Raw genomic sequence first — 25,614 nt, 5'->3', positions numbered from 1 at the left:
CCATCATCGGCTGTTTCGGCGCTATTCAACACCAACCTCCAGAGGTGTGCCGGCTCAGTCTTGATGGCCTACGCTGCACCCGATATGTCAGCTGATGTAACTTTTGCACTGTCACCGCATGATGCTTTCACCAGAGCTGTTATAAAGTCTCGTCTATCATTATTTCATTATTTCCACTAAATGTCTTCAAATCAAATCTCTAATTGCCACTTTTACAGATCTCATCTCCCTCCCCTATCTTCACTATGATGACACTTCCATTTGTCTATACAATTCTGAAATAAACTTCTCACTATCTGCTCCTCCCAATCCTAAGGTTCTGAGAGCTTGTCATATTGTCTATTCCGCAAAGCCCCCTGCACACTTCTTCAATAGCAAAGCACCAAGTTCTCCATCCCTGCTGTTGGCAATTTGATACAAGCTGCTGGAAATTTTACCCTCTTCTTTTCGTGTACCTCATACATCCTTTCTTCACAAAGGACTGTCAGTTCCAGCAAGACTGTCTGAACAGTTCCCTGTAACCATAAAACCATACCTGGTCTTAGCGATGTTGCTGCTATTGCTGCAAGAAAGCTCATACATGGCTGGATATCTGTAGTAAACTTCCAGTCTGTTGCTCTTGCATGGATCCACTGGCCTTCAGGTGTGCTGACATGATCTCAAAAGTGATGTGTTATTTTTACCTTTTTCTTCTCCCTCTTGATGAAGTACAACCTCGCTGCTGATGTGTTCAGTGCACTATATCGTGTCTCCATATGTTACAAAAAAAATTCAGTGCCACTTGACAAGATAAAGACAACACATGTTGTAGAGATGCTGGTTCGTCTTTGCAAAAGGTGAACATTGAATCTTCTATCAACCCCTATCCATAGGGATTCGATGGACTTGGTAGTACATCATACACTGATCTCAGATTGAAGCTGAAATGGTATCCCTCCATACTCAAAATATCGCTCCAGGCAAAAGGCGCCGCTTCTAGTTCCTTGCCAAATAAACCATCTATCTTGCTGCTTCATGACTTCCGCCTTGCTATTCCTGCTCTATAATTTTATCTGTCGAACTTCCTACTTCCTGCTTTCTTCTTGTCCGGATCTTCACTTTGGCTCCTCTAACTTTGGCATCTTTGCTGTTCCTCTTCATCATAACCTGTCGTGTTTTTGTAACTTTAAACTCTTAAGACCACGCATTAAGTGAGTGGTAATTGCTGTTTAGTCACTGCATTGTATAAGTCAACGCTGCTGACACTTCTTATTACGCCAAACCAACGTCACTATTTTTTTTTCTTCTTAAACTTCAATTTTGGACACGGAAAACTCATATACCAAGAACGGCCATAGTGTTCTTGACAAGACACCATGTTGATACATCCAAGCTTTGTATCTTCCTGGCAGACACTTTGGTCTGTCTTCTACAGCCAATCTACCTTTACCAGCTGCTTTTGTATTTATATGTTGGTTTTTCTGTCTACTGGTGTCAAACTTTTACCAAAGCATTTTATCTCCAACTGTTGGTAGAATTTCCCTGCCAATTCGAAAGTTTCATCTCTCACTTTGCCTTAACTCATAAATTAACTTCTTGAATTTACTGGGTTTGAATTTCATTGTTGCCTAACTTATTATTCCTGCAAACTCCTGTAAGGTCCATTTCCCCTCTATTTTTGGGTTTGCTGTAACAGTCATGTCATCTATAAATGTTCTTATTGGTGGTTGTCTTCTACCTGATGACATTAATGGTACTCTTCTAGGTTTTTCCACTGACTTCATAATGAAGATTCACAGCTGCTGCAAACATTCTTAGGACAATGTACATCCCGTATTTCTCATAGTCTCGGCCAAGCTGTGTTGAAATCTCCTACTTTAAATACTTCTCTTTGTAGCATTGTCCTGTTGTGGTTGGCACAAAGTACCTCTGCAATGTCAAATTTACCAGTTTGTGATGAATGAATTCGTACGCATAAGCAAGATATAGCCAAAGTCGCTTTTCTTCTCCTTTGATTCTCTTAAGATCTGTGTCAAAACACTAGTATGTTCAATACATCCGGATACCTCAGGCATGCCTCATTTCTGAACCGATAAGTCTATGCATTCATTACTTAGCAGAAACCTTGTTGTTTTTTGCTAAAACTGGTAGGATTTTACCCTCGATGTTCAGTAAAGAGATGGTTCTAAACAGCTTAACTTTTATGGGGTTATCTTTCTTCGGAAAAAAACACCCATCTGTTTTATACCATACATCTATCATCTTTGTTTTTCTCCAAACTACTATCAAAGACTTCCACAATCGTCTGCAGATTAGCTTGGGACATTTCTTGTACCCGATACTGAATACCATATGGCCCTGGTACTGATGCTGCTCTTGCTTTCTTCAAAACATCCTGCACTTCGTTAAACTTCAGTTCTGACTCATCAATTGCAAATAGTTATATTGGTTCTATATTGTGTCTTTCTTTGGTGATCTTCGACTTCATCCTTTGAGTTTCCCAATAAACCAGATCCTCTTGCTCCAAATAATCTCTTCATATGCAGAAAAGGTTGTGCTGTGAATTGAACTCTTTCCTTTGCCCCTTTCTTTCTGTATGTTACCAGTATATGTGTTTTTGCTCTTATTAGTGTTTTAAATTTTCCCAGGTTTGCTTCCTTAACTGTTGTTACCTTTCCTACTCCAAAGCATCTCTATACCTATTATTTAACCTTCTGAAGTCCACTCTCAGTTCCTTTTTCTTCTACTGTCTGCGGTTACTCTGAAGTTGTGTTCTTTCTCTTTTCCCAGATGTAATCAACCCAAAACCTCTCCTTTCCTACGAAGTAAATAATGAACGTCACTGCTCTTACCTTTTCCTGCTAATATTGCTTTTAAGATGTTTTCGAGATCATCATCGAAAGCTTTACATCTCACTGTATCTGCACTAGTTGACTACTTAATATGTTCCTTCCTTGGCTGTAACATTTCTCCTCTGACTGTTGGTTTTATCAGGTTGATCTCTTCTCCTTCCTCGAGGTGTTCTATCTCTGTAAGCTGATCTGTGTCTTATCCTAACCCTAGTTCGCATGGAGGTTATGATCACTGTGATTTGCTTTCTGAATGGTCTGACCAGATATCACTGTGCGTCGATTGCCAGAATGTGGTGGTAAACATTTCATTCCACTTTGATGGATCTTCAAATATCTAGCATTCTTGCAATATCGAATTATGGTTATGTGATGGATGTATAGAGCTAGCTTCGATATCAAATCGAAATCGATTCGACTATGTCGATATCGACATCTGGTATGTCTGAGTTTGTCATATATGTCTTATGAAAATTTCCTATCATGTCGACATTGGTGATATTTATGTCTGGGTATGTCTTGTTGTGTCATAGATGTTTGAAGCAAACATCAATATCGATACGAAATCATGTCAACATTGCCTATAGATATTGAAGATATTGATTTATTGGTACATCTTGGATATGATTGACTTAAATACATCATCTAATCAGGACAACTTTGTGCCTTAAATTGTATAAGTATCTGATGTTGTTCGGAGCGTTTTCGCAAACAGATTTATTTTCAGGAATTAAAGCTTTGCCATAGGGATTTTTCTATGAATTAAAGAAGGGTGGTGGTAGGGTCACCATACCAAAAAATTGGACCTTAATTAAAAAATGTCCATCACTATACCAACTGGGGTCTTTGCGTTCATGCAACCTTAGACAAGAACCTATCTAGTGTTCCTAGTGTGGACAGAAGCTTTGCAAAGTGACTTTGCTATGAATTAAAGAAGGGAGGTGGTAAAGTCACCCGACCCCAAAACTGGACCTAAAAAAAAGTTCAGTAACTTTACCCACCTGGGTCCTTCAACCCATGCAACCTTAGCTAAGTGCCTATCATTTGTACGTAGTGGGCAAAAAAAGCATTGCCTTAGGGAAAACTTAATGAAGGAAAGAAGAGGGATGGTAAAGAAATGGGATAGGTCACCCTACCCCAACTTTGGGCCTCAATTAAAAACGTTCCGTAACTTTACCCACCTGGGTCTTTAGGTTCAGGCAACCTTAAGCAAGTGCCTATTGATAATTCCTAGTGGGACAAAAGATTTGCCGTCGGGATTTTTTTTTTAAGAATTAAAGAAGGGGGATAGTAGATTCACCCTACCCCAACTTTGGACCTCCAAAAAAATTTCCGTAACTTTACCTACCTGGGTCTTAAGGTCCAGGCAACATTAGGCAATATCCTATCGAGTGTTCCTAGTATGGACAAAAGCTTTGCCGTCGGGACTTTACTATGAATTAAATCAGGGGGATGGTAGGGTCACCCGACCCGGACTTTTGACCCAATAAAAAAAAAGTTCCGTAACTTTACCCACCTGGGTCTTTAGGTCCAGGCAACATTAGGCAATTGCCTATCGAGTGTACCTAGTGTGGACCAAAGCTTTGCCGTAGGGACTTTGCTATGAATTAAATTAGGGGGATGGTAGGGTCACCCGACCCCGACTTTGGACCTCAAAATTAAAAGTTCCGTAACTTTACCCACCTGGGTCTTTGGGTCCAGGCAAGCTTAGGCAATAGCCTATCGAGTGAACCTAGTGTGGGAAAAAGCTTTGCCGTAGGGACTTTGCTATGAATTAAATAAGAGGGATGGTAGGGTCACCCGATCCCAAATTTGGACCTAAAAAAAAATTATCCGTGACTATACCCACCTGGATTTTTGGGTCCAGGCAAGCTTAGGCAATTGCCTATCGAGTGTACCTAGTATGGACAAAAGCTTTGCCGTAGGGACTATGCTATGAATTAAATCAGGGGGATGGTAGGGTCTCCCGACCCCAACTTTGTACCTCAAAAAAAAAGTTATATAACTTTACCCACCTGGATCTTTGGGTCCAGGCAAGCTTAGGGAATAGCCTATCGAGTGTACCTAGTGTGGACAATAGCTTTGCCGTAGGGACTTTGCTATGAATTAAATAATGGGGATGGTAGGTCACAGGACCCCAACTTTGGACTTCTAAATAAAAAGTTCCGTAACGTTACCCACCTGGGTCTTGAAGTACCGGCAAACTTAGGCAATAGCCTATGGAGTGTACCTAGTGTGTACAAAAGTTTTTCCGTAGGGACTATGCTATGAATTAAATAAGGGGGATGGTAGGGTCTCCCGACCCCAACTTTGGACCTAAAAAAAAAAGTTCCATAACTTTACCCACCTGGATCTTTGGGTCCAGGCAAGCTTATGCAATAGCCTATCGAGTGTACCTAGTGTTGACAAAAGCTTTGCCGTAGGGTCGACTTTGCTATGAATTAAATAAGGGATATGGTAGGGTCACAGGACCCCAACTTTCGATTTAAAAAAAAGTTCCGTAACTTTACCCACCTGGATCTTTGGGTCCAGGCAACTTAGGCAATTGCCTATCGAGTGTTTCTTGTGTGGACAAAACCTTTGCCGTAGGGACTTTGCTATGAATAAAAAAAGAGGGGGATGGAAGGGTCACACGACCCCGACTTTGGACCTCAAAATAAAAAGTTCCGTAACTTTACCCACCTGGGTCTTTGGGTCCAGGCAAGCTTAGGGAATTGCCTATCGAGTGTAACTAGTGTGGACAAAAGCTTTGCCGTAGGGACTTTGCTATGAATTAAATAAAAAGGATGGTAGGGTCACCCGACCCCAACGTTGGACCTTAAAAAAAAGGTTCCGTAACTTTACCGACCTGGATTTTTGGGTCCAGGCAAGCTTAAGCAATTGCCTATCGAGTGTATCTAGTATGGACAAAAGCTTTGCCGTAGGGACTATGCTATGAATTAAATCAGGGGGATGGTAGGGTCACCCGACCTCAACTTTGGACCTCAAAATAAAAAGTTCCGTAACTTTACCCACCTGGGTCTTTAAGTCCATGCAAGCTTAGGCAATTGCCTATCGAGTATACCTAGTATGGACAAAAGCTTTGCCGTAGGGACTATGCTATGAATTAAATCAGGGGGATGGTAGGGTCTCCCGATCCCAACTTTGGACCTCAAAAAAAAAGTTCCATAACTTTTTCCACCTGGGTCTTTGGGTCCAGGCAAGCTTAGGGAATTGCCTATCGAGTGTAACTAGTGTGGACAAAAGCTTTGCCGTAGGGACTTTCCTATGAATTAAATAAATGGGATGGTAGGGTCACCCGACCCCAACGTTGGACCTAAAAAAAAATGTTCCGTAACTTTACCCACCTGGATGTTTGGGTACAGGCAAGCTTAGGCAATAGCCTATCCAGTGTACCTAGTATGGACAAAAGCTTTGCCGTAGGGACTATGCTATGAATTGAAGAAGGGGGATGGTAGGGTCATCCGACCCCAACTTTGGACCTAAAAAAAAAGTTCCGTGTCTTTACCCACCTGGATCTTTGCGTCCAGGCAAGCTTAGGCAATAGCCTATCGAATGTACCTAGTGTGGACAAAAGCTTTGCCGTAGGGAATTTGCTATGAATTAAATAAGGGGGATGGTAGGGTCTCCCGACCCCAACTTTGGACCTAAAAAAAAAAGTTTCATAACTTTACCCACATGGATCTTTCAGTCCAGGCAAGATTAGGCAATTGTCATCGAGTGTACCTAGTGTGGACAAAAGCTTTGCCGTATGGACTTTGCTATGAATTAAATAAGGGTTATGGTAGGGTCACAAGACCCCAACTTTGGACCTAAAAAGAAAAAGTTCCGTCATTTTACCCACGTGGGTCTTTGGGTCCAGGCAAGCTTGGGCAATTGCCTATCGAGTGTAACTAGTGTGGACAAAAGCTTTGCCGTAGGGACTTTGCTATGAATTAAATAAGGGGGATGGTAGGGTCACCCGACCCCAACTTTAGACCTCAAAATAAAAGTTCCGTAACTTTACCCACCTGGGTCTTTAAGTCCAGGCAAGCTTAGGCAATTGCCTATCGAGTGTACTTAGTATGGACAAAAGCTTTGCCGTAGGGACTATGCTATGAATTAAATCAGGGGGATGGTAGGGTCACCCGACCCCAACTTTGGACCTCAAAATAAAAAGTTCCGTAACTTTACCCACCTTCGTCTTTAAGTCCAGGCAAGCTTAGGCAATTGCCTATCGAGTGTATCTAGTATGGACAAAAGCTTTGCCGTAGGGACTATGCTATGAATAAAATCTAGGGGATGGTAGGGTCACCCGATCCCAACTTTGGACCTCAAAATAAAAAGTTCCGTGACTTTACCCACCTTGGTCTTTAAGTCCAGGCAAGCTTAGGCAATTGCCTATCGAGTGTACCTAGTATGGACAAAAGCTTTGCCGTAGGGACTTTGCTATGAATTAAATAAGGGGTATGATAGGGTCTCCCGACCCCAACTTTGGACCTCAAAAAAAAAGTTTCATAACTTTACCCACCTGGATCTTTTGGTCCAGGTAAGCTTAGGCAAAAGCCTATCGAGTGTACCTAGTGTGGACAAAACCTTTGCCGTATGAAATTTACTATGAATTAAATACGGGGGATTGTAGGGTCTCCCGACCCCAACTTTGGACCTCAAAATAAAAAGTTCCATAACTTTACCCACCTGGATCTTTTGGTCCAGGCAAGCTTAGGCAATTGCCTATCTAGTTTATCTAGTATGGACAAAAGCTTTGCCGTAGGGACTATGCTATGAATAAAATCAGGGGGATGGTAGGGTCACCCGATCCCAACTTTGGACCTCAAAATAAAAAGTTCCATAACTTTACCCACCTTGATCTTTTGGTCCAGACAAGCTTAGGCAAAAGCCTATCGAGTGTACCTAGTGTGGACAAAAGCTTTGCCGTATGAAATTTGCTATGAATTAAATACGGGGGATGGTAGGGTCTCCCGACCCCAACTTTGGACCTAAAAAAAAAAGTTTCATAACTTTACCCACCTGGATCTTTTGGTCCAGGCAAGCTTAGGCAAAAGCCTATCGAGTGTACCTAGTGTGGACAAAAGCTTTGCCGTATGAAATTTGCTATGAATTAAATACGGGGGATGGTAGGGTCTCCCGACCCCAACTTTGGACCTCAAAATAAAAAGTTCCATAACTTTACCCACCTGGATCTTTCGGTCCAGGCAAGCTTAGGCAATTGCCTATCTAGTTTATCTAGTATGGACAAAAGCTTTGCCTTAGGGACTATGCTATGAATAAAATCAGGGGGATGGTAGGGTCACCCGATCCCAACTTTGGACCTCAAAATAAAAAGTTCCATAACTTTACCCACCTTGATCTTTTGGTCCAGACAAGCTTAGGCAAAAGCCTATCGAGTGTACCTAGTGTGGACAAAAGCTTTGCCGTATGAAATTTGCTATGAATTAAATACGGGGGATGGTAGGGTCTCCCGACCCCAACTTTGGACCTAAAAAAAAAAGTTTCATAACTTTACCCACCTGGATCTTTTGGTCCAGGCAAGCTTAGGCAAAAGCCTATCGAGTGTACCTAGTGTGGACAAAAGCTTTGCCGTATGAAATTTGCTATGAATTAAATACGGGGGATGGTAGGGTCTCCCGACCCCAACTTTGGACCTCAAAATAAAAAGTTCCATAACTTTACCCACCTGGATCTTTCGGTCCAGGCAAGCTTAGGCAATTGTCTATCTAGTTTATCTAGTATGGACAAAAGCTTTGCCTTAGGGACTATGCTATGAATAAAATCAGGGGGATGGTAGGGTCACCCGATCCCAACTTTGGACCTCAAAATAAAAAGTTCCATAACTTTACCCACCTGGATCTTTTGGTCCAGGCAAGCTTAGGCAAAAGCCTATCGAGTGTACATAGTGTGGACAAACGCTTTGCCGTATGAAATTTGCTATGAATTAAATACGGGGGATGGTAGGGTCTCCAGACCCCAACTTTGGACCTAAAAAAACAAGTTTCATAACTTTACCCACCTGGATCTTTGGGTCCAGGCAAGCTTAGGCAATTGTCATCGAGTGTACCTAGTGTGGACAAAAGCTTTGCCGTAGGGACTTTGCTATGAATTAAATAAGGGGGATTTTGGGGTCACAGGACCCCAACTTTGGACCTAAAAAAAAAGAGTTCCGTAACTTTACCCACCTGGATCTTTAAGTCCAGGCAAGCTTAGGCAATTGCCTATCGAGTGTACCTAGTATGGACAAAAGCTTTGCCGTATGGACTATGCTATGAATTAAAGAAGGGGGATGGTAGGGTCACAGGACCCCAACTTTGGACCTAAAAAAAAAGTTCCGTGTCTTTACCCACCTGGATCTTTGCGTCCAGGCAAGCTTAGGCAATAGCATATCGAATGTACCTAGTGTGGACAAAAGCTTTGCCGTAGGGAATTTGCTATGAATTAAATAAGGGGGATGGTAGGGTCTCCCGACCCCAACTTTGGACCTAAAAAAAAAAAGTTTCATAACTTTACCCACATGGATCTTTGGGTCCAAGCAAGCTTAGGCAATTGTCATCGAGTGTACCTAGTGTGGACAAAAGCTTTGCCGTATGGACTTTGCTATGAATTAAATAAGGGATATGGTAGGGTCACAGGACCCCAACTTTGGACCTAAAAAGAAAAAGTTCCGTAATTTTACCCACGTGGGTCTTTGGGTCCAGGCAAGCTTGGGCAATTGCCTATCGAGTGTAACTAGTGTGGACAAAAGCTTTGCCGTAGGGACTTTGCTATGAATTAAATTAGGGGGATGGTAGGGTCACCCGACCCCAACTTTAGACCTCAAAATAAAAAGTTCCGTAACTTTACCCACCTGGGTCTTTAAGTCCAGGCAAGCTTAGGCAATTGCCTATCGAGTGTACCTAGTATGGACAAAAGCTTTGCCGTAGGGACTATGCTATGAATTAAATCAGGGGGATGGTAGGGTCACCCCGACCCCAACTTTGGACCTCAAAATAAAAAGTTCCGTGACTTTACCCACCTTGGTCTTTAAGTCCAGGCAAGCTTAGGCAATTGCCTATCGAGTGTACCTAGTATGGACAAAAGCTTTGCCGTAGGGACTTTGCTATGAATTAAATAATGGGTATGGTAGGGTCTCCCGACCCCAACTTTGGACCTCAAAAAAAAAAGTTTCATAACTTTACCCACCTGGATCTTTTGGACCAGGCAAGCTTAGGCAATAGCCTATCGAGTGTACCTAGTGTGGACAAAAGCTTTGCCGTATGAAATTTGCTATGAATTAAATACGGGGGATGGTAGGGTCTCCCGACCCCAACTTTGGACCTAAAAAAAAAAGTTTCATAACTTTACCCACCTGGATCTTTTGGTCCAGGCAAGCTTAGGCAAAAGCCTATCGAGTGTACCTAGTGTGGACAAAAGTTTTGCCGTATGAAATTTGCTATGAATTAAATACGGGGGATGGTAGGGTCTCCCGACCCCAACTTTGGACCTCAAAATAAAAAGTTCCATAACTTTACCCACCTGGATCTTTTGGTCCAGGCAAGCTTAAGCAATTGCCTATCTAGTTTATCTAGTATGGACAAAAGCTTTGCCGTAGGGACTATGCTATGAATAAAATCAGGGGGATGGTAGGGTCACCCGATCCCAACTTTGGACCTCAAAATAAAAAGTTCCATAACTTTACCCACCTGGATCTTTTGGTCCAGGCAAGCTTAGGCAAAAGCCTATCGAGTGTACCTAGTGTGGACAAAAGCTTTGCCGTATGAAATTTGCTATGAATTAAATACGGGGGATGGTAGGGTCTCCAGACCCCAACTTTGGACCTAAAAAAAAAAGTTTCATAACTTTACCCACCTGGATCTTTGGGTCCAGGCAAGCTTAGGCAATTGTCATCGAGTGTACCTAGTGTGGACAAAAGCTTTGCCGTAGGGACTTTGCTATGAATTAAATAAGGGGGATGTTGGGGTCACAGGACCCCAACTTTGGACCTAAAAAAAAAGAGTTCCGTAACTTTACCCACCTGGATCTTTAAGTCCAGGCAAGCTTATGCAATTGCCTATCGAGTGTACCTAGTATGGACAAAAGCTTTGCCGTATGGACTATGCTATGAATTAAAGAAGGGGGATGGTAGGGTCACCCGACCCCAACTTTGGACCTAAAAAAAAAGTTCCGTGTCTTTACCCACCTGGATCTTTGCGTCCAGGCAAGCTTAGGCAATAGCCTATCGAATGTACCTAGTGTGGACAAGAGCTTTGCCGTAGGGAATTTGCTATGAATTAAATAAGGGGGATGGTAGGGTCTCCCGACCCCAACTTTGGACCTAAAAAAAAAAAGTTTCATAACTTTACCCACATGGATCTTTGGGTCCAGGCAAGCTTAGGCAATTGTCATCGAGTGTACCTAGTGTGGACAAAAGCTTTGCCGTATGGACTTTGCTATGAATTAAATAAGGGATATGGTAGGGTCACAGGACCCCAACTTTGGACCTAAAAAGAAAAAGTTCCGTAATTTTACCCACGTGGGTCTTTGGGTCCAGGCAAGCTTGGGCAATTGCCTATCGAGTGTAACTAGTGTGGACAAAAGCTTTGCCGTAGGGACTTTGCTATGAATTAAATAAGGGGGATGGTAGGGTCACCCGACCCCAACTTTAGACCTCAAAATAAAAAGTTCCGTAATTTTACCCACGTGGGTCTTTGGGTCCAGGCAAGCTTAGGCAATAGCCTATCGAATGTACCTAGTATGGACAAAAGCTTTGCCGTAGGGACTTTGCTTTGAATTTAATCAGGGGGATGGTAGGGTCACCCGACCCCAACTTTAGACCTCAAAATAAAAAGTTCCGTAACTTTACCCACCTGGGTCTTTAAGTCCAGGCAAGCTTAGGCAATTGCCTATCGAGTGTACGTAGTGTGGACAAAAGCTTTGCCGTAGGGACTTTGCTATGAATTAAATCAGGGGGATGGTAGGGTCACCCCGACCCCAACTTTGGACCTCAAAATAAAAAGTTCCGTAACTTTAACCACCTGGGTCTTTGGGTCAAGGCAAGCTTAGGCAATTGCCTATCGAGTGTACCTAGTGTGGACAAAAGCTTTGCCGTAGGGACTTTGCTTTGAATTTAATCAGGGGGATGGTAGGGTCACCCGACCCCAACTTCGGACCTATAAAAAAGTTCCGTGACTTTACCCACCAGGATCTTTGGGTCCAGGCAAGCTTAGGCAATTTCTATCGAGTGAACCTTGTGTTGACAAAAGCTTTGCCGTAGGGACTTTGCTATGAATAAAATCCGGGGGGTGGTAGGGTCACCCGACCCCAACTTTAGACCTCAAAATAAAAAGTTCCGTAACTTTACCCACGTGGGTCTTTGGGTCCAGGCAAGCTTGGGCAATTGCCTATCGAATGTACCTAGTATGGACAAAAGCTTTGCCGTAGGGACTTTGCTATGAATTAAATAAGGGGGATGGTAGGGTCACCCGACCCCAACTTTAGACCTCAAAATAAAAAGTTCCGTAACTTTACCCACCTGGGTCTTTAAGTCCAGGCAAGCTTAGGCAATTGCCTATCGAGTGTACGTAGTGTGGACAAAAGCTTTGCCGTAGGGACTATGCTATGAATTAAATCAGGGGGATGGTAGGGTCACCCCGACCCCAACTTTGGACCTCAAAATAAAAAGTTCCGTAACTTTAACCACCTGGGTCTTTGGGTCAAGGCAAGCTTAGGCAATTGCCTATCGAGTGTACCTAGTGTGGACAAAAGCTTTGCCGTAGGGACTTTGCTTTGAATTTAATCAGGGGGATGGTAGGGTCACCCGACCCCAACTTCGGACCTATAAAAAAGTTCCGTGACTTTACCCACCAGGATCTTTGGGTCCAGGCAAGCTTAGGCAATTTCTATCGAGTGAACCTTGTGTTGACAAAAGCTTTGCCGTAGGGACTTTGCTATGAATAAAATCCGGGGGATGGTAGGGTCACCCGATCCCAACTTTGGACCTCAAAATAAAAAGTTCCGTAACTTTACCCACCTGGATCTTTGGGTCCAGGCAAGCTTAGGCAATTGTCATCGAGTGTACCTAGTGTGGACAAAAGCTTTGCCGTAGGGACTTTGCTATGAATTAAATAAGGGGGATGTTGGGGTCACAGGACCCCAACTTTGGACCTCAAAAAAAAGAGTTCCGTAACTTTACCCACCTGGATCTTTAAGTCCATGCAAGCTTAGGCAATTGCCTATCTAGTTTATCTAGTATGGACAAAAGCTTTGCCGTAGGGACTATGCTATGAATAAAATCAGGGGGATGGTAGGGTCACCCGATCCCAACTTTGGACCTCAAAATAAAAAGTTCCATAACTTTACCCACCTGGATCTTTTGGTCCAGGCAAGCTTAGGCAAAAGCCTATCGAGTGTACCTAGTGTGGACAAAAGCTTTGCCGTATGAAATTTGCTATGAATTAAATACGGGGATGGTAGGGTCTCCCGACCCCAACTTTGGACCTAAAAAAAAAGTTTCATAACTTTACCCACCTGGATCTTTGGGTCCAGGCAAGCTTAGGCAATTGTCATCGAGTGTACCTAGTGTGGACAAAAGCTTTGCCGTAGGGACTTTGCTATGAATTAAATAAGGGGGATGTTGGGGTCACAGGACCCCAACTTTGGACCTCAAAAAAAAGAGTTCCGTAACTTTACCCACCTGGATCTTTAAGTCCAGGCAAGCTTATGCAATTGCCTATCGAGTGTACCTAGTATGGACAAAAGCTTTGCCGTATGGACTATGCTATGAATTAAAGAAGGGGGATGGTAGGGTCACCCGACCCCAACTTTGGACCTAAAAAAAACGTTCCGTGTCTTTACCCACCTGGATCTTTGCGTCCAGGCAAGCTTAGGCAATAGCCTATCGAATGTACCTAGTGTGGACAAAAGCTTTGCCGAAGGGAATTTGCTATGAATTAAATAAGGGGGATGGTAGGGTCTCCCGACCCTAACTTTGGACCTAAAAAAAAAAGTTTCATAACTTTACCCACATGGATCTTTGGGTCCAGGCAAGCTTAGGCAATTGTCATCGAGTGTACCTAGTGTGGACAAAAGCTTTGCCGTATGGACTTTGCTATGAATTAAATAAGGGATATGGTAGGGTCACAGGACCCCAACTTTGGACCTAAAAAGAAAAAGTTCCGTAATTTTACCCACGTGGGTCTTTGGGTCAAGGCAAGCTTGGGCAATTGCCTATCGAGTGTAACTAGTGTGTACAAAAGCTTTGCCGTAGGGACTTTGCTATGAATTAAATAAGGGGGATGGTAGGGTCACCCGACCCCAACTTTAGACCTCAAAATAAAAAGTTCCGTAACTTTACCCACCTGGGTCTTTAAGTCCAGGCAAGCTTAGGCAATTGCCTATCTAGTTTATCTAGTATGGACAAAAGCTTTGCCGTAGGGACTATGCTATGAATAAAATCAGGGGGATGGTAGGGTCACCCGATCCCAACTATGGACCTCAAAATAAAAAGTTCCATAACTTTACCCACCTGGATCTTTTGGTCCAGGCAAGCTTAGGCAAAAGCCTATCGAGTGTACCTAGTGTGGACAAAAGCTTTGCCGTATGAAATTTGCTATGAATTAAATACGGGGATGGTAGGGTCTCCCGACCCCAACTTTGGACCTAAAAAAAAAGTTTCATAACTTTACCCACCTGGATCTTTGGGTCCAGGCAAGCTTAGGCAATTGTCATCGAGTGTACCTAGTGTGGACAAAAGCTTTGCCGTAGGGACTTTGCTATGAATTAAATAAGGGGGATGTTGGGGTCACAGGACCCCAACTTTGGACCTCAAAAAAAAGAGTTCCGTAACTTTACCCACCTGGATCTTTAAGTCCAGGCAAGCTTATGCAATTGCCTATCGAGTGTACCTAGTATGGACAAAAGCTTTGCCGTAGGGACTATGCTATGAATTAAAGAAGGGGGGTGGTAGGGTCACCCGACCCCAACTTTAGACCTCAAAATAAAAAGTTCCGTAACTTTACCCACCTGGGTCTTTAAGTCCAGGCAAGCTTAGGCAATTGCTTATCGAGTGTACTTAGTATGGACAAAAGCTTTGCCGTAGGGACTATGCTGACCTCAAAATAAAAAGTTCCGTAACTTTAACCACCTGGGTCTTTGGGTCAAGGCAAGCTTAGGCAATTGCCTATCGAGTGTACCTAGTGTGGACAAAAGCTTTGCCGTAGGGACTTTTTGAATTTAATCAGGGGGATGGTAGGGTCACCCGACCCCAACTTCGGACCTATAAAAAAAGTTCCGTGACTTTACCCACCAGGATCTTTGGGTCCAGGCAAGCTTAGGCAATTTCTATCGAGTAAACCTTGTTTTGACAAAAGCTTTGCAGTAGGGACTATGCTATGAATTAAATAAGGGGGATGGTAGGGTCACCCGACCCCAACTTTGGACCTAAAAAAAAAAAAGTTCCATAACTTTACCCACCTGGGTCTTTGAGTCCAGCCAAGCTTAGGCAATTGCCTATCGAGTGTACCTAGTATCGACAAAAGCTTTGTCGTTGGGACTTTGCTATGAATTAAATAAGGGGGATGGTAGGGTCACCCGACCCCAACTTTGGACCTCAAAATAAAAAGTCCCGTAACTTTATCCACCTGAGTTTTTGGGCCCAGGCAACCTTGGGCAAGTGCCTATCATTTGTAACTTGTGAGCAAATAAGCTTTGCCGTAGGGAAAATTTTATGAAGGAAAGAAGGGGGATGGTAGGGTCACCCCTACCCCATCCGGGACTTAGGGAAATGTTTACGGATTATAGTTATTTTACATAGGCTTGAATCTAAATAATTTTTTGTTTAGATTAACCAAATTATTTATGTCAAATCGTTTTCGTTCTATTTGACGTGTGTAGTTCTTACACTTATCGCTTTTCTTATAAGAATGTAATAAATAAATTACTAGAGTGACTATTTACTTTTGAATAATTACCTGAACTAGCGAGTTCTTAGGCGAAAAGTGAATATAATGGTTATCAGCTTTTCTTTTCAATCGAATAATTTCTATAAGCTTGAAGATCTAATAGTATCGCTACACTAGTTTATTGTAACCTGTTGTTATCAATTGTTATTATTATTATACAGATAATAACCCATCACTTATCAGAGAGAAAGGAGAAAGGGTTAATAGCTAAAACGTTTTTTAGATTACCGGCTTTAAAAAAAGTATTTAATACACGAATAAATAATTAAACTTTGTATGTGTTAAAATGGAATTACATTTCGTCTTCCTACTGGAAATTATTTGTCATCATATTTATTTATTTGTCATCATATTTAAAAGTACGTTTGGTGTTATTGCAAGTCTTCGGTTTTAAGGCATGATCATGTTGGCGCGTTTTCTTATTGTTCGCTGGCCTATTGTTCGCTAGCTTGATTCATCTTATTGTTCGCTGGCTTGAGTCTGGTCCTATATAGTATGATATTGGATCCATTACTTATATTGGATAAAATATTTAAAAAAAAAAAAAGGCAATTAAGAAAGTTAAGCATGAAACATCCCTATTTATATGGTTGTTCCCGCTGTTGGGTCATATATAATTCATTCCTGCTTAAAAATTATAAAATTCAGTCAAGTATAATATCAAAACAGTCCAAGACACATGAAATTAATTTCATACTTCACTTGAGTTCATACAATATTTCATTCAATTTTAAGATTAAGTGATTTTAAATCACGCCAATTAATAATTAAAACGAGATCTTAAAGCAATGTATTGTTACTTGCCTCTCTGCATGAACATAACTAAATTACAGAAAAATATAGATTTCTTCAAGTATTATAATCCTTTATAATTGGTTTGTTTTTATTCTGTTTAAAATCTAAACCCAAAGTATTGTATACAATCTTTTAAAATATGATTTTTGAAAATAGTCCTTTACTTGGACCGCAGTTATATATATATTCATTGGTGACTGTATTTCTGTTCTTCCATCAACCATATCTTCTCTGTGCTAATAACACAATGTTGACTGCTGTACCCCAATTTTGACATTTTAACCTATTATGCACCTGTTTGTTTTGTTCACACATCGTTGTCAATATAATGGAATTGTATCTTACTCTCATCCAAATGAGAGGTTTAGCTAGCCATCATGAAAGCCAGATGTAATCTACCATTTTCTACATAAGAAATTGCCTGTACCAAGTCAGGAATATGACAGTTGTAATCCATTCGTTTGATGTGTTTTGAGTAGGGATGTCAAAAGATCTCAAATTTAAATTCTGGACTTCCCTAGCATATTAAATGGGTCCCTTAGAACATGTCTTTATCGATATTTAATGAAACTATAACTTGTACATGTATTTCTTATGGATAATACAAAATACATCATATACCATTACATGATCCATGCTAATCTTAGTCATACATGTATAACTAACCGAAAATATTTAATAATATTGTTCTAATCTTTAAAGTACACGGTGATTTCTCTTCGGAAGACTTTTGGTCAATATTTAAGTATTTGTAATCTAAACGAAAACAATGAGTTTTAAAAGGTCAATATCATATCTAATTCCTGTCATCCCTAAAATATAACAACAAATATTGACTTTATTTCAATCTTTTTAAACTAGAAGTAAACACTTAAAATATATGTGTTTTCCACCGTATTATACATTTAAATGTAGCACCATTGTGGATATGTCATCGAGCTTAGAAAATGCATTGCAACGAACAAAGTGTTATGTATGGCAAAACATAGCAGGATGATCATTTAATTTTATGTTTTAAAAAAAAGTTAAGATAAACATATACCAAAACGAAAGAATAAACTAATAAAAAAGGCAGGACCAAACAGAGTGAAAAAAGACAGGACAGAGGTAACAACTTAAATAAGATGCAGGACAAAGGAGTAGGTCCGGTAAGGACTCATTTTGGCCTCAAATTTCAGTTTAATCTGACGAAAGATTTTGACCATTTTTTAAACACTTAAGTGTCTATTTCACTTGATTCAATTAGTTTTTGTGAAAGATTTTAACTGATTTAGTCATTAAAAACGATCCGATTCAAGCTCAAATATGAAAAATCTCACAAATATGCCAAAAAAGTCACTTTCCAGATGGTTTTTGTCAAAAATGAAAGTAGCCGCATCCGTGTTCATCCACAGTCTTTATATATGTTATGTATTATCATAAAATACAACTTACATTTCAATATTAAGGATGAACACGAATGCGGCCACTATCGTTTTACACGGAAACTGTCTAAAATTTAACTAAAATGATAGAATTTTGAAGATTTCAGTAATTTAGCATGACTTAATGGTGTTACAACCCGATATATGTGCATTGTATTGTCAAAATCAGCCCATATTTATGAAGCAGAAGCATTCAACTGTCCAATAAATAACTAAAAATTAACATTTTAACAGTTTTGTAAAACTGCTATATTTTGGGGCTAAAAAGGGGTCTTACCGGACCTACTCCTTTATTCTTCCAAACCCTTTTTGATTTCCTAAATAATCAACCTTAAAAGGGGGTCCATGCCCCCTCCCCCTTAACCCGCTTCTGGATGGTCTTCAGGTAGATGAGACAAGAATAGTGAATATGTCTGTATACCAAACTTCATTTACAACTTAAAAGAGGTACATGTTATAATTAACAAACAATTATTTTATATATCTTCGCAAGGATTACAGATAAGTGCCTGTCCTTGAAGTTGCTTAGCTTGTACCTTTATATTTAGTTAAGCTTAGTGAGTTAAGGCATTTACTGCGATTTGTATTTGGAGTGAATTACTGAAGGACGAAACAATTTACAACATATGCAGATTGCAAATGAAGGAAATAGAATCTTATTTACTTTTGATTTGCTTAATGTTCAGTGACAAATATTTCAACCATATGCATATTTAGGAAAAGAATTAAGAAACGGTTAGCTTAAGATAGATATATAAGTTCTGCAGAGTGGTTGAAGGGCAAACATGTCTGCAATGGAGGTTTGTAAATGTTGTAAATGTTATAAATGTTCTCTTAAATGATATATAGGACGTGGTACTATCATTCCACGAGACATTAGCTTCCTTCCCATTTTAGCAGGATCTGCAATATTACATCCCTCACAGCCAAATGCACCATAAGAGACCTTATGTTAGTTGCTATTGGCGTAATTAAGCAACTAAAACGAGGTCCATAAACGCTGCCGTACTCACGAGCCGGACAATTTCAATAAGCGCATTGCATCCTTAAAGTTTTTACTTTCTCTAGAAATTTCTTGCGCTCTCAGTGTATTTAGAACATTTAAGAAAAACATGTATTTCATCTTCATTGTCAATTTTTTCAATTGTATACCGGTAACCAAATTTTATGTCTAACTGCATGCACCTAGACAAAATCTAGAAATCTATAAGTAAGAACACAAGCGAAAATATTTAAGGCCAAGATAACAAGGGATTATAGTTAAAGTTGTTATAACGGGATATTTCTAACTTTGCTTAGTCTTTTTAAAGAGCTAGAGAAGTTGCCAGTTTAACGAGGCACTAAGTCGTTGTAACAAATACTGGTAACTCAGTCGTTATAACGAGTAATTAAGTCGTTATAAACCAGTTTCTGAGCCGTTAATTTATAAGGAGTTCGCTAAGTCGTTACAATGAATTAGGTAAGTTGTTATAACGTGAGACTACGTTGTAATAACGGCTTGAAATTGAGAAAACAACACACAGACACTAAATGGCTTCCTTACTGTTCAGTCCACTCCTGTGGTAATTTTCCCGTAAAACAAAAGCTTGGAATTTGTATAGACATGAAAAATAACTAAGCCATTAATTCAGTGGTTGCCGTTTGTTTATGTGTTACATTTTTGTTTTTCTTTCATTTTTTGTCGAGCCTTCGACTTTTGTCGAAAAAGCGAGACTAAGCGATCCTACATTCCGTCGGCGTCGGCGTCGTCGTCGGCGGCGTCCACAAATATTCACTCTGTGGTTAAAGTTTTTGAAATTTTAATAACTTTCTTAAACTATACTGGATTACTTCCAAACGTGGACAGAAGCTTGTTTATGATCATAAGATAGTATCCAAATGTTAATTTTGTAAAAATAAAATTCCATTTTTTCCATATTTTACTTATAAATGGACTTAGTTTTTCTGCGGGGAAACATTACATTCACTCTGTGGTTCAAGTTTTTAAAATTTTAATAACTTTCTTAAACTATCCTGGGTTTTTACCAAACTTAGACAGAAGCTATGATCAAAAGATAATATACATAAGGAAATTTTGTAAAAATATAAATCCATTTTTTCTGTATTTTACTTTTAAATGGACTTAGATTTTCTGCCAGGAAATAACATGTTCACTCTGTGGTTAAATTTAAAAAAAAAAATACTTTCTTTTGCTACTTTAAATTTGTACCAAACTTAGACAGAAGCTTGTTTAAGATCATAAGCTAGTATTTAGAAGGAAATTTTGATAATATTTTGTACCTGTGTATCTGTATTTTACCTATAAATGGACTAAGTTGTATTCCAGTTAACATTACATACAGTCTGCAGTTAAAGTTTTTAAACATTTATTAGATTCATAAACTATCCTGGATTTTTACTAAACTTGGACAGAAGCTACTTAAAATCAAAAGATAGTATCAAGAGGAATATTTTTATTGATTTTTTTCCTCATTTTGTTGAGCCTGTGAATTTCAGCAAAAGTAGGCGAGACACTGGGTTCCGCGGAACCCTTACAAATTTTTTTTTTACATAAATAAAGCCGTCAGTTTTCTCTTTTGAATTGTTTTACAGTGTCCTTTCGGATCTATTTATAGCTGACTATGCGGTATGGACTTTGCTCATTGTTGAATGTCGTACGGGGATATATAGTTGTAACTTTCTGTGTCCTTTTGGTATATGTGTGTAGATTAGCCTCATTGACTCAATCATACCACATCTTCTTTGCCTATAGAATGACTTCAAACAAACTGAAGAGCTCCTGTTAAAACCGATAGTGTATAGGGTGATCCAGAAAAATAAGCATATCATAATTGTTCCTCACGTGACACATCGTATTACATGGCGGGGACAAATCCGATTATTGTAAAGTGTAAAAAAATGTAACAAACAGATAATAATGAAATTTTAAAGCTACATCTTGTAGCTTGTTTTTTTTTTTCTAAATAAACGAGTGTATAGAACACTCAGGCTGAAACTTGCATCGATAGCTAAAACCTATTTTAACACAATTACAGCAACAAAATGTCAAAGTAAATTGATAATAGAATTTCTTTTCCATAAGCCATCACGAGTATATAAATATTTTAGGTTCATTCATCCCTTGGGTTTTCGTATCCATAGTTTTGCATTTAAACCGGAAGAATTTCCATTAATTCGTTCCTATTATGAAACTGATTTCATAGTTACTTGCTTAAGTGAGAAAATATTTGTCAGTGTTGTAATACAAATAACATTCGATGTGATATAGCTAATTTAATAGGTCCCGTCACCAGACTTTAAGGACGCTATAGGATTTGCTCCATAATCCATTAACTTATGTTTATAGTATATGTTTATGTACGTGTGCAGTTCAGATCAATGTGTATTTGTATATTTCAAGTAATATTTCAAAAAAGGGGGTGTCCCAACCTAGTATTAAGGAGGGAGCAGCTATATGTCCTCATTCAAAAGTATTGCTTGTCCAAAAAAAAGGGGTCCCCATGCAGAGCTATCAAAATGTATGTTAAAAATCAATATTAATTTATGATATATATCATAACAAATTATATTATTCCTATAAAATATACAGGAAACGCCAAATACTGCACATTAGCTAGTTAATAAAATATAAATGACAATCTAATGAAAACATCGGTCTCTGAATCTGTTATGCTCATGTATAAGCATCGACAAGCACGCGAGTACCGATAGATTTGATTTTTAATCAGACTGCATTTCAGGGTGACGAATATCACGATTCTGATTTTTTGTTTTATTATTATTCCTACTTTTTTTTACTCTGTGTCTTATTCGGATTTTTTTTAAGGCTATAAGTAATTAAGACACGGATGATCAATTACTCTATTCATAAATTTTGACATATAAGCTCAGCATTTTTATTTAAATTTAAAGTTCGTTCAAAGTTGCCCGGAAAGATTATTTTATGGAAACTGTTACACCCAGTTTCAGATTTAGAAAATGATTCATTAAATTATAAATGCCTTATATCTAAAATACATTGAATATTCAACAGCAATTTATAATTAATTGTATACATGTATATGCAGATAAGTATAAAGAGAGTCTCTTTGATACACGTTTAAAATTCTTCAAAATCACAAAGTATATCAATTACGGGCTTTTAAAGTCAAGATATTATCCTTATGTACCTAATCAATGGGATCTTTGATCACCTTTAAGATTATCAGACAGGTGTATCTTTATGTTTTACACGCAGGATAAATGCTTCATGAAATTTAAAACGTTAATTATTTAATTGAACCCACAATTAATTATTGTGACTTAATAATAAACAGTCTTTTAAATATACAATGTCTGGACATGAAATATATAGAGGGAACTTTTTTCTTTGGAATTGGTCTACATTTGTCATTTCGGGACCTTTTATATATAGCTTGCTATACTCATTTTTGAAGGTCGCTTAATTGGTAACCAATATAGTTGTTATTTTTTTCATTTGGTACCGTGGGGATTTGTCTTATTGTCAACCCTACAGCATCTTCTTATATGTGGCGGATCCATAAACTTTTATAAAGGGGGCTCCAATCCTCGGCTCCAATCATGCTTCAGTGATCCCCTAAATAATCAACTAAATTTTTCCTGCTAAAAGGGGGGGCTGGAAACCCCTCTAATCCGCATCTGCTTTTTTTATTTTACAATATGCTGTGTTATCTTTCTTGGTAACCTACTATACTGTTGGTTAATTCTCGGCTAACATTTACTCATTACTAACAAGAAGACCATGGGCCAATGCAAATGAAGTGCGTACATGACTTGGAAACTATTGTTTTAAAAGTTCTTTTTTGCATCTAGTTATCTCTAGCAATAGAAGCAAATCATAGTTACACATGATAGGTCAAAATAATCTAGCTCAAAATTGTGGGCGCCCGATGTGGACTAAAATAGACAAGTAAGAAAAAAGTAATTTCCATTAAGTTTTTGCCCTCTCAGTTACCCCCTATAGGTTCATCATTGGCTACCGGAAGAACTAGAATGCGTGAAAATGGAAGTGTTTGGGATTATTTTAAGATTTTCTACGTTTTAAACATACGGCCTTTGTTCAAAAACAGGAAATATGTCTAGAATTTCATGATCTACAACGGAAAGCGCACTTAAATCATAAAATGTTTAAAATGCCTTTGGTATACGTGTAATTAAAATGTGTAGGAAACAGATCCTTCACATTAAGATTTCCGTAGCTTTGTAAAATCTGACTCATTACCTCTAAAATAAAGCAAAATTTAGTTTTGAATGTGAATATAAATATGCATGTATTATTCTAGCAGTGTATAGTACAATGAGTAGTGCAATTCGAGTGCACCTCGAACTTTTATAATGATCCGAGAACAGTAGGGACAATGAATCAAGCACAATTTTACAGTGGAGGAGCCAGAAATTTAATACTTAGTGGGGGCCCACTGACTACATAAGAGGCCAGTACCCCCTCCCCCCCCCCCCCCCTGAATCTGCCTCTGATGTTCGAGCTCTAGTAAGGACAATCAATGCCTTGGGGGCTTCTAATTATTTTTATGTGGTCAGTTTGGTGGCCTCCATAATTTCTGATCATTTGCCACTCTTGGTCAAACTACGGTGTGCGCATACGCTAATTTACTCGGCAAGGATTTTTTTAATAGGCTTTTCCGAATTTAGTATTTACCGCATTTCAATATTGGATGTAGATATCTTTAGATACATTGAATTCACGTCTCTTTCTTTTCACAGTGCAATTTCTTTAAACTTTCGGCGAAAAAACTTCAGTTTCAATCTATTCAGGCTTCGGCAAATTTAGTCGCACTCAGGCATCAGTGCATAAGTTGCACATTGCAGCCCAGTCTGAATTTATGTGTTATAAATCTACGTTATAGACAGAAGAAAAAAATGCTTGTATCATAAATGTCAATAAAGAAACACATTATATAATTTAAACAAAACTATCAAATTGTTTATTGCAAAAATCAATGTTCGTTTTCATCACCTCTATATTTCCCGCCAGATGTCACTGTTGTAAAACAAAACCACTTGATGACATCCGGGTTTTTATTCAAATGCAGCAGCTGATCGCCGAAAAGAACAGACTACTCGACCATTGTCAACGTTAAATTTGCGCTTTAGAAAATACTATGAAACATTGTTGAACATTTAAATGTAACATAAATTATTTTATTGGTAGGTGACCCGAGGAGAGATACAGTACATTATCGTGAGCTTTGAAGCGTGATTAAATTTGATAAGCAAACATTTTCATTTGTATTGAAAATGGCGGAAGTAGCCACACAAATTTCTGAAACTGGACTTTTGATTGCAAATGATAAACCCGTAAAAATGTACATCACAGATTATAATTGTAAATTAAACAACATCGCACAACCATCATTTATTAATGGATGTCAATTGAAAAGAGAAGACAACAAAGAAAACGAAGGAAATCGTGAGGTGAGTGTGCGCCATGTGCCATTGTTTATGTTTTGATAAAATATTGATAATCAAGTGAAACACCTGTCATTCACACAGGTATGATTCAGGTAAGTGTACTATATATCGACAAAATTGATTCAATATGTAAATTTAGTATATAATGTAGGTAAAAGGGATATATTTTGTAGAACTCTACTTCTTTGTGGCTAGATTGAGAACATTGAAGTTTTAATTTGATGAAAATATTTAAATACAGAGAAAAAATTAAGAGGCCTCTCCTTAATTTTGTTTGTAGCAGATTTTGAAAATACTAATTTTGATTTGAGTTGATACTTTAAATGCAGTTTTTTTTTTTTTTTTATTTTGCTCGTTAGGTGCGTTTGAATTACTTGTCAGAATATTGTTTATTTTTCCATAAGGAAATAGGTTTTGTAAGTCTGACTCCGCAGCTTTTATAATGATGATAGACTCACTCTTGAAACATGTACATTCAGAAAAATTCAAAAAGAGTGTCAGATTTTTTTTTTAATTGGTCCCTAAAGAAAATTGACTGGTCCCCACTACACTTTCTATTGATATATTGCAAATACCCAAAATTTATCTGTCTTTCAATCAGGCTGTCATCATAAAAAAATATAAGATGGTCCAAATGTAGATTTTTTTTTTATTTTACTGACAATTTTTTTTACCTTTTTACATGTTAAAATTTCATTAAATTTGAGTCCCATTTTGAATAAAAAAAATATATCTGTAATATAGAAAGAGAATAATGCATTATTACCAACCCTTAATGTGTTATGCCTAAAAATATGTGCACACAATGACTTTTGTTGCATATACCAAATACCTGAATTTAAATAAGACATGTACATGTACATTAAAGGCAATAATGTAAAATGCAGAGTTTAATAATAAAATTTCAAGTAGAAAGTTATTAACTTTTTAATCTAACTTTTCATTGTGTACTACCTAATGCATGAGTGAGTAGATTTATTAATATTTTTTGAAGTGAAAAATATAATTATTTAAAGTTTAAAGGTTATAGTTTTAAACATATATTAGTGGGTGTGCAGTCTTTATCAACAAGATGAATATTACTAATAGACACAATAATATGTAGCAGTAGTTTTCAATGTCTGTTTCGGAATACAATTTTCTATGATGTACAAATTAATGCATTTTAAAGTTTTTCCTCAAAAG

The 25,614-nt window shown here is 38.6% G+C and overlaps 1 protein-coding gene across 9 annotated transcripts in view; it reads left to right on the top strand.

The window, feature by feature from the left end:
* Window positions 1–24,021: 24,021 nt before the first annotated feature.
* LOC134725101 (RNA binding protein fox-1 homolog 2-like) overlaps window positions 24,022–25,614 on the top strand; it is a 42,750-nt gene continuing 41,157 nt past the window's right edge. For 6 of the 9 annotated variants that reach the window (XM_063588635.1, XM_063588634.1, XM_063588637.1 and 3 more), the window contains exon 1: window positions 24,022–24,432. In XM_063588635.1, coding sequence (XP_063444705.1) covers window positions 24,256–24,432 — 177 coding nt within the window. In that variant the 5' untranslated portion in view covers window positions 24,022–24,255. The remainder of the gene's footprint in view (window positions 24,433–25,614) is intronic. The other 3 variants (XM_063588642.1, XM_063588640.1, XM_063588647.1) reach the window with 2 other exon arrangements.

This window comes from Mytilus trossulus, chromosome 7 (assembly GCF_036588685.1).
Source record: "Mytilus trossulus isolate FHL-02 chromosome 7, PNRI_Mtr1.1.1.hap1, whole genome shotgun sequence".
NCBI classification, from domain to species: Eukaryota; Metazoa; Mollusca; class Bivalvia; order Mytilida; family Mytilidae; genus Mytilus; species Mytilus trossulus.
The sequence above is the reverse complement of the archived record's forward strand: the minus strand, read 5'-3'. Positions and strand labels throughout refer to the sequence as shown.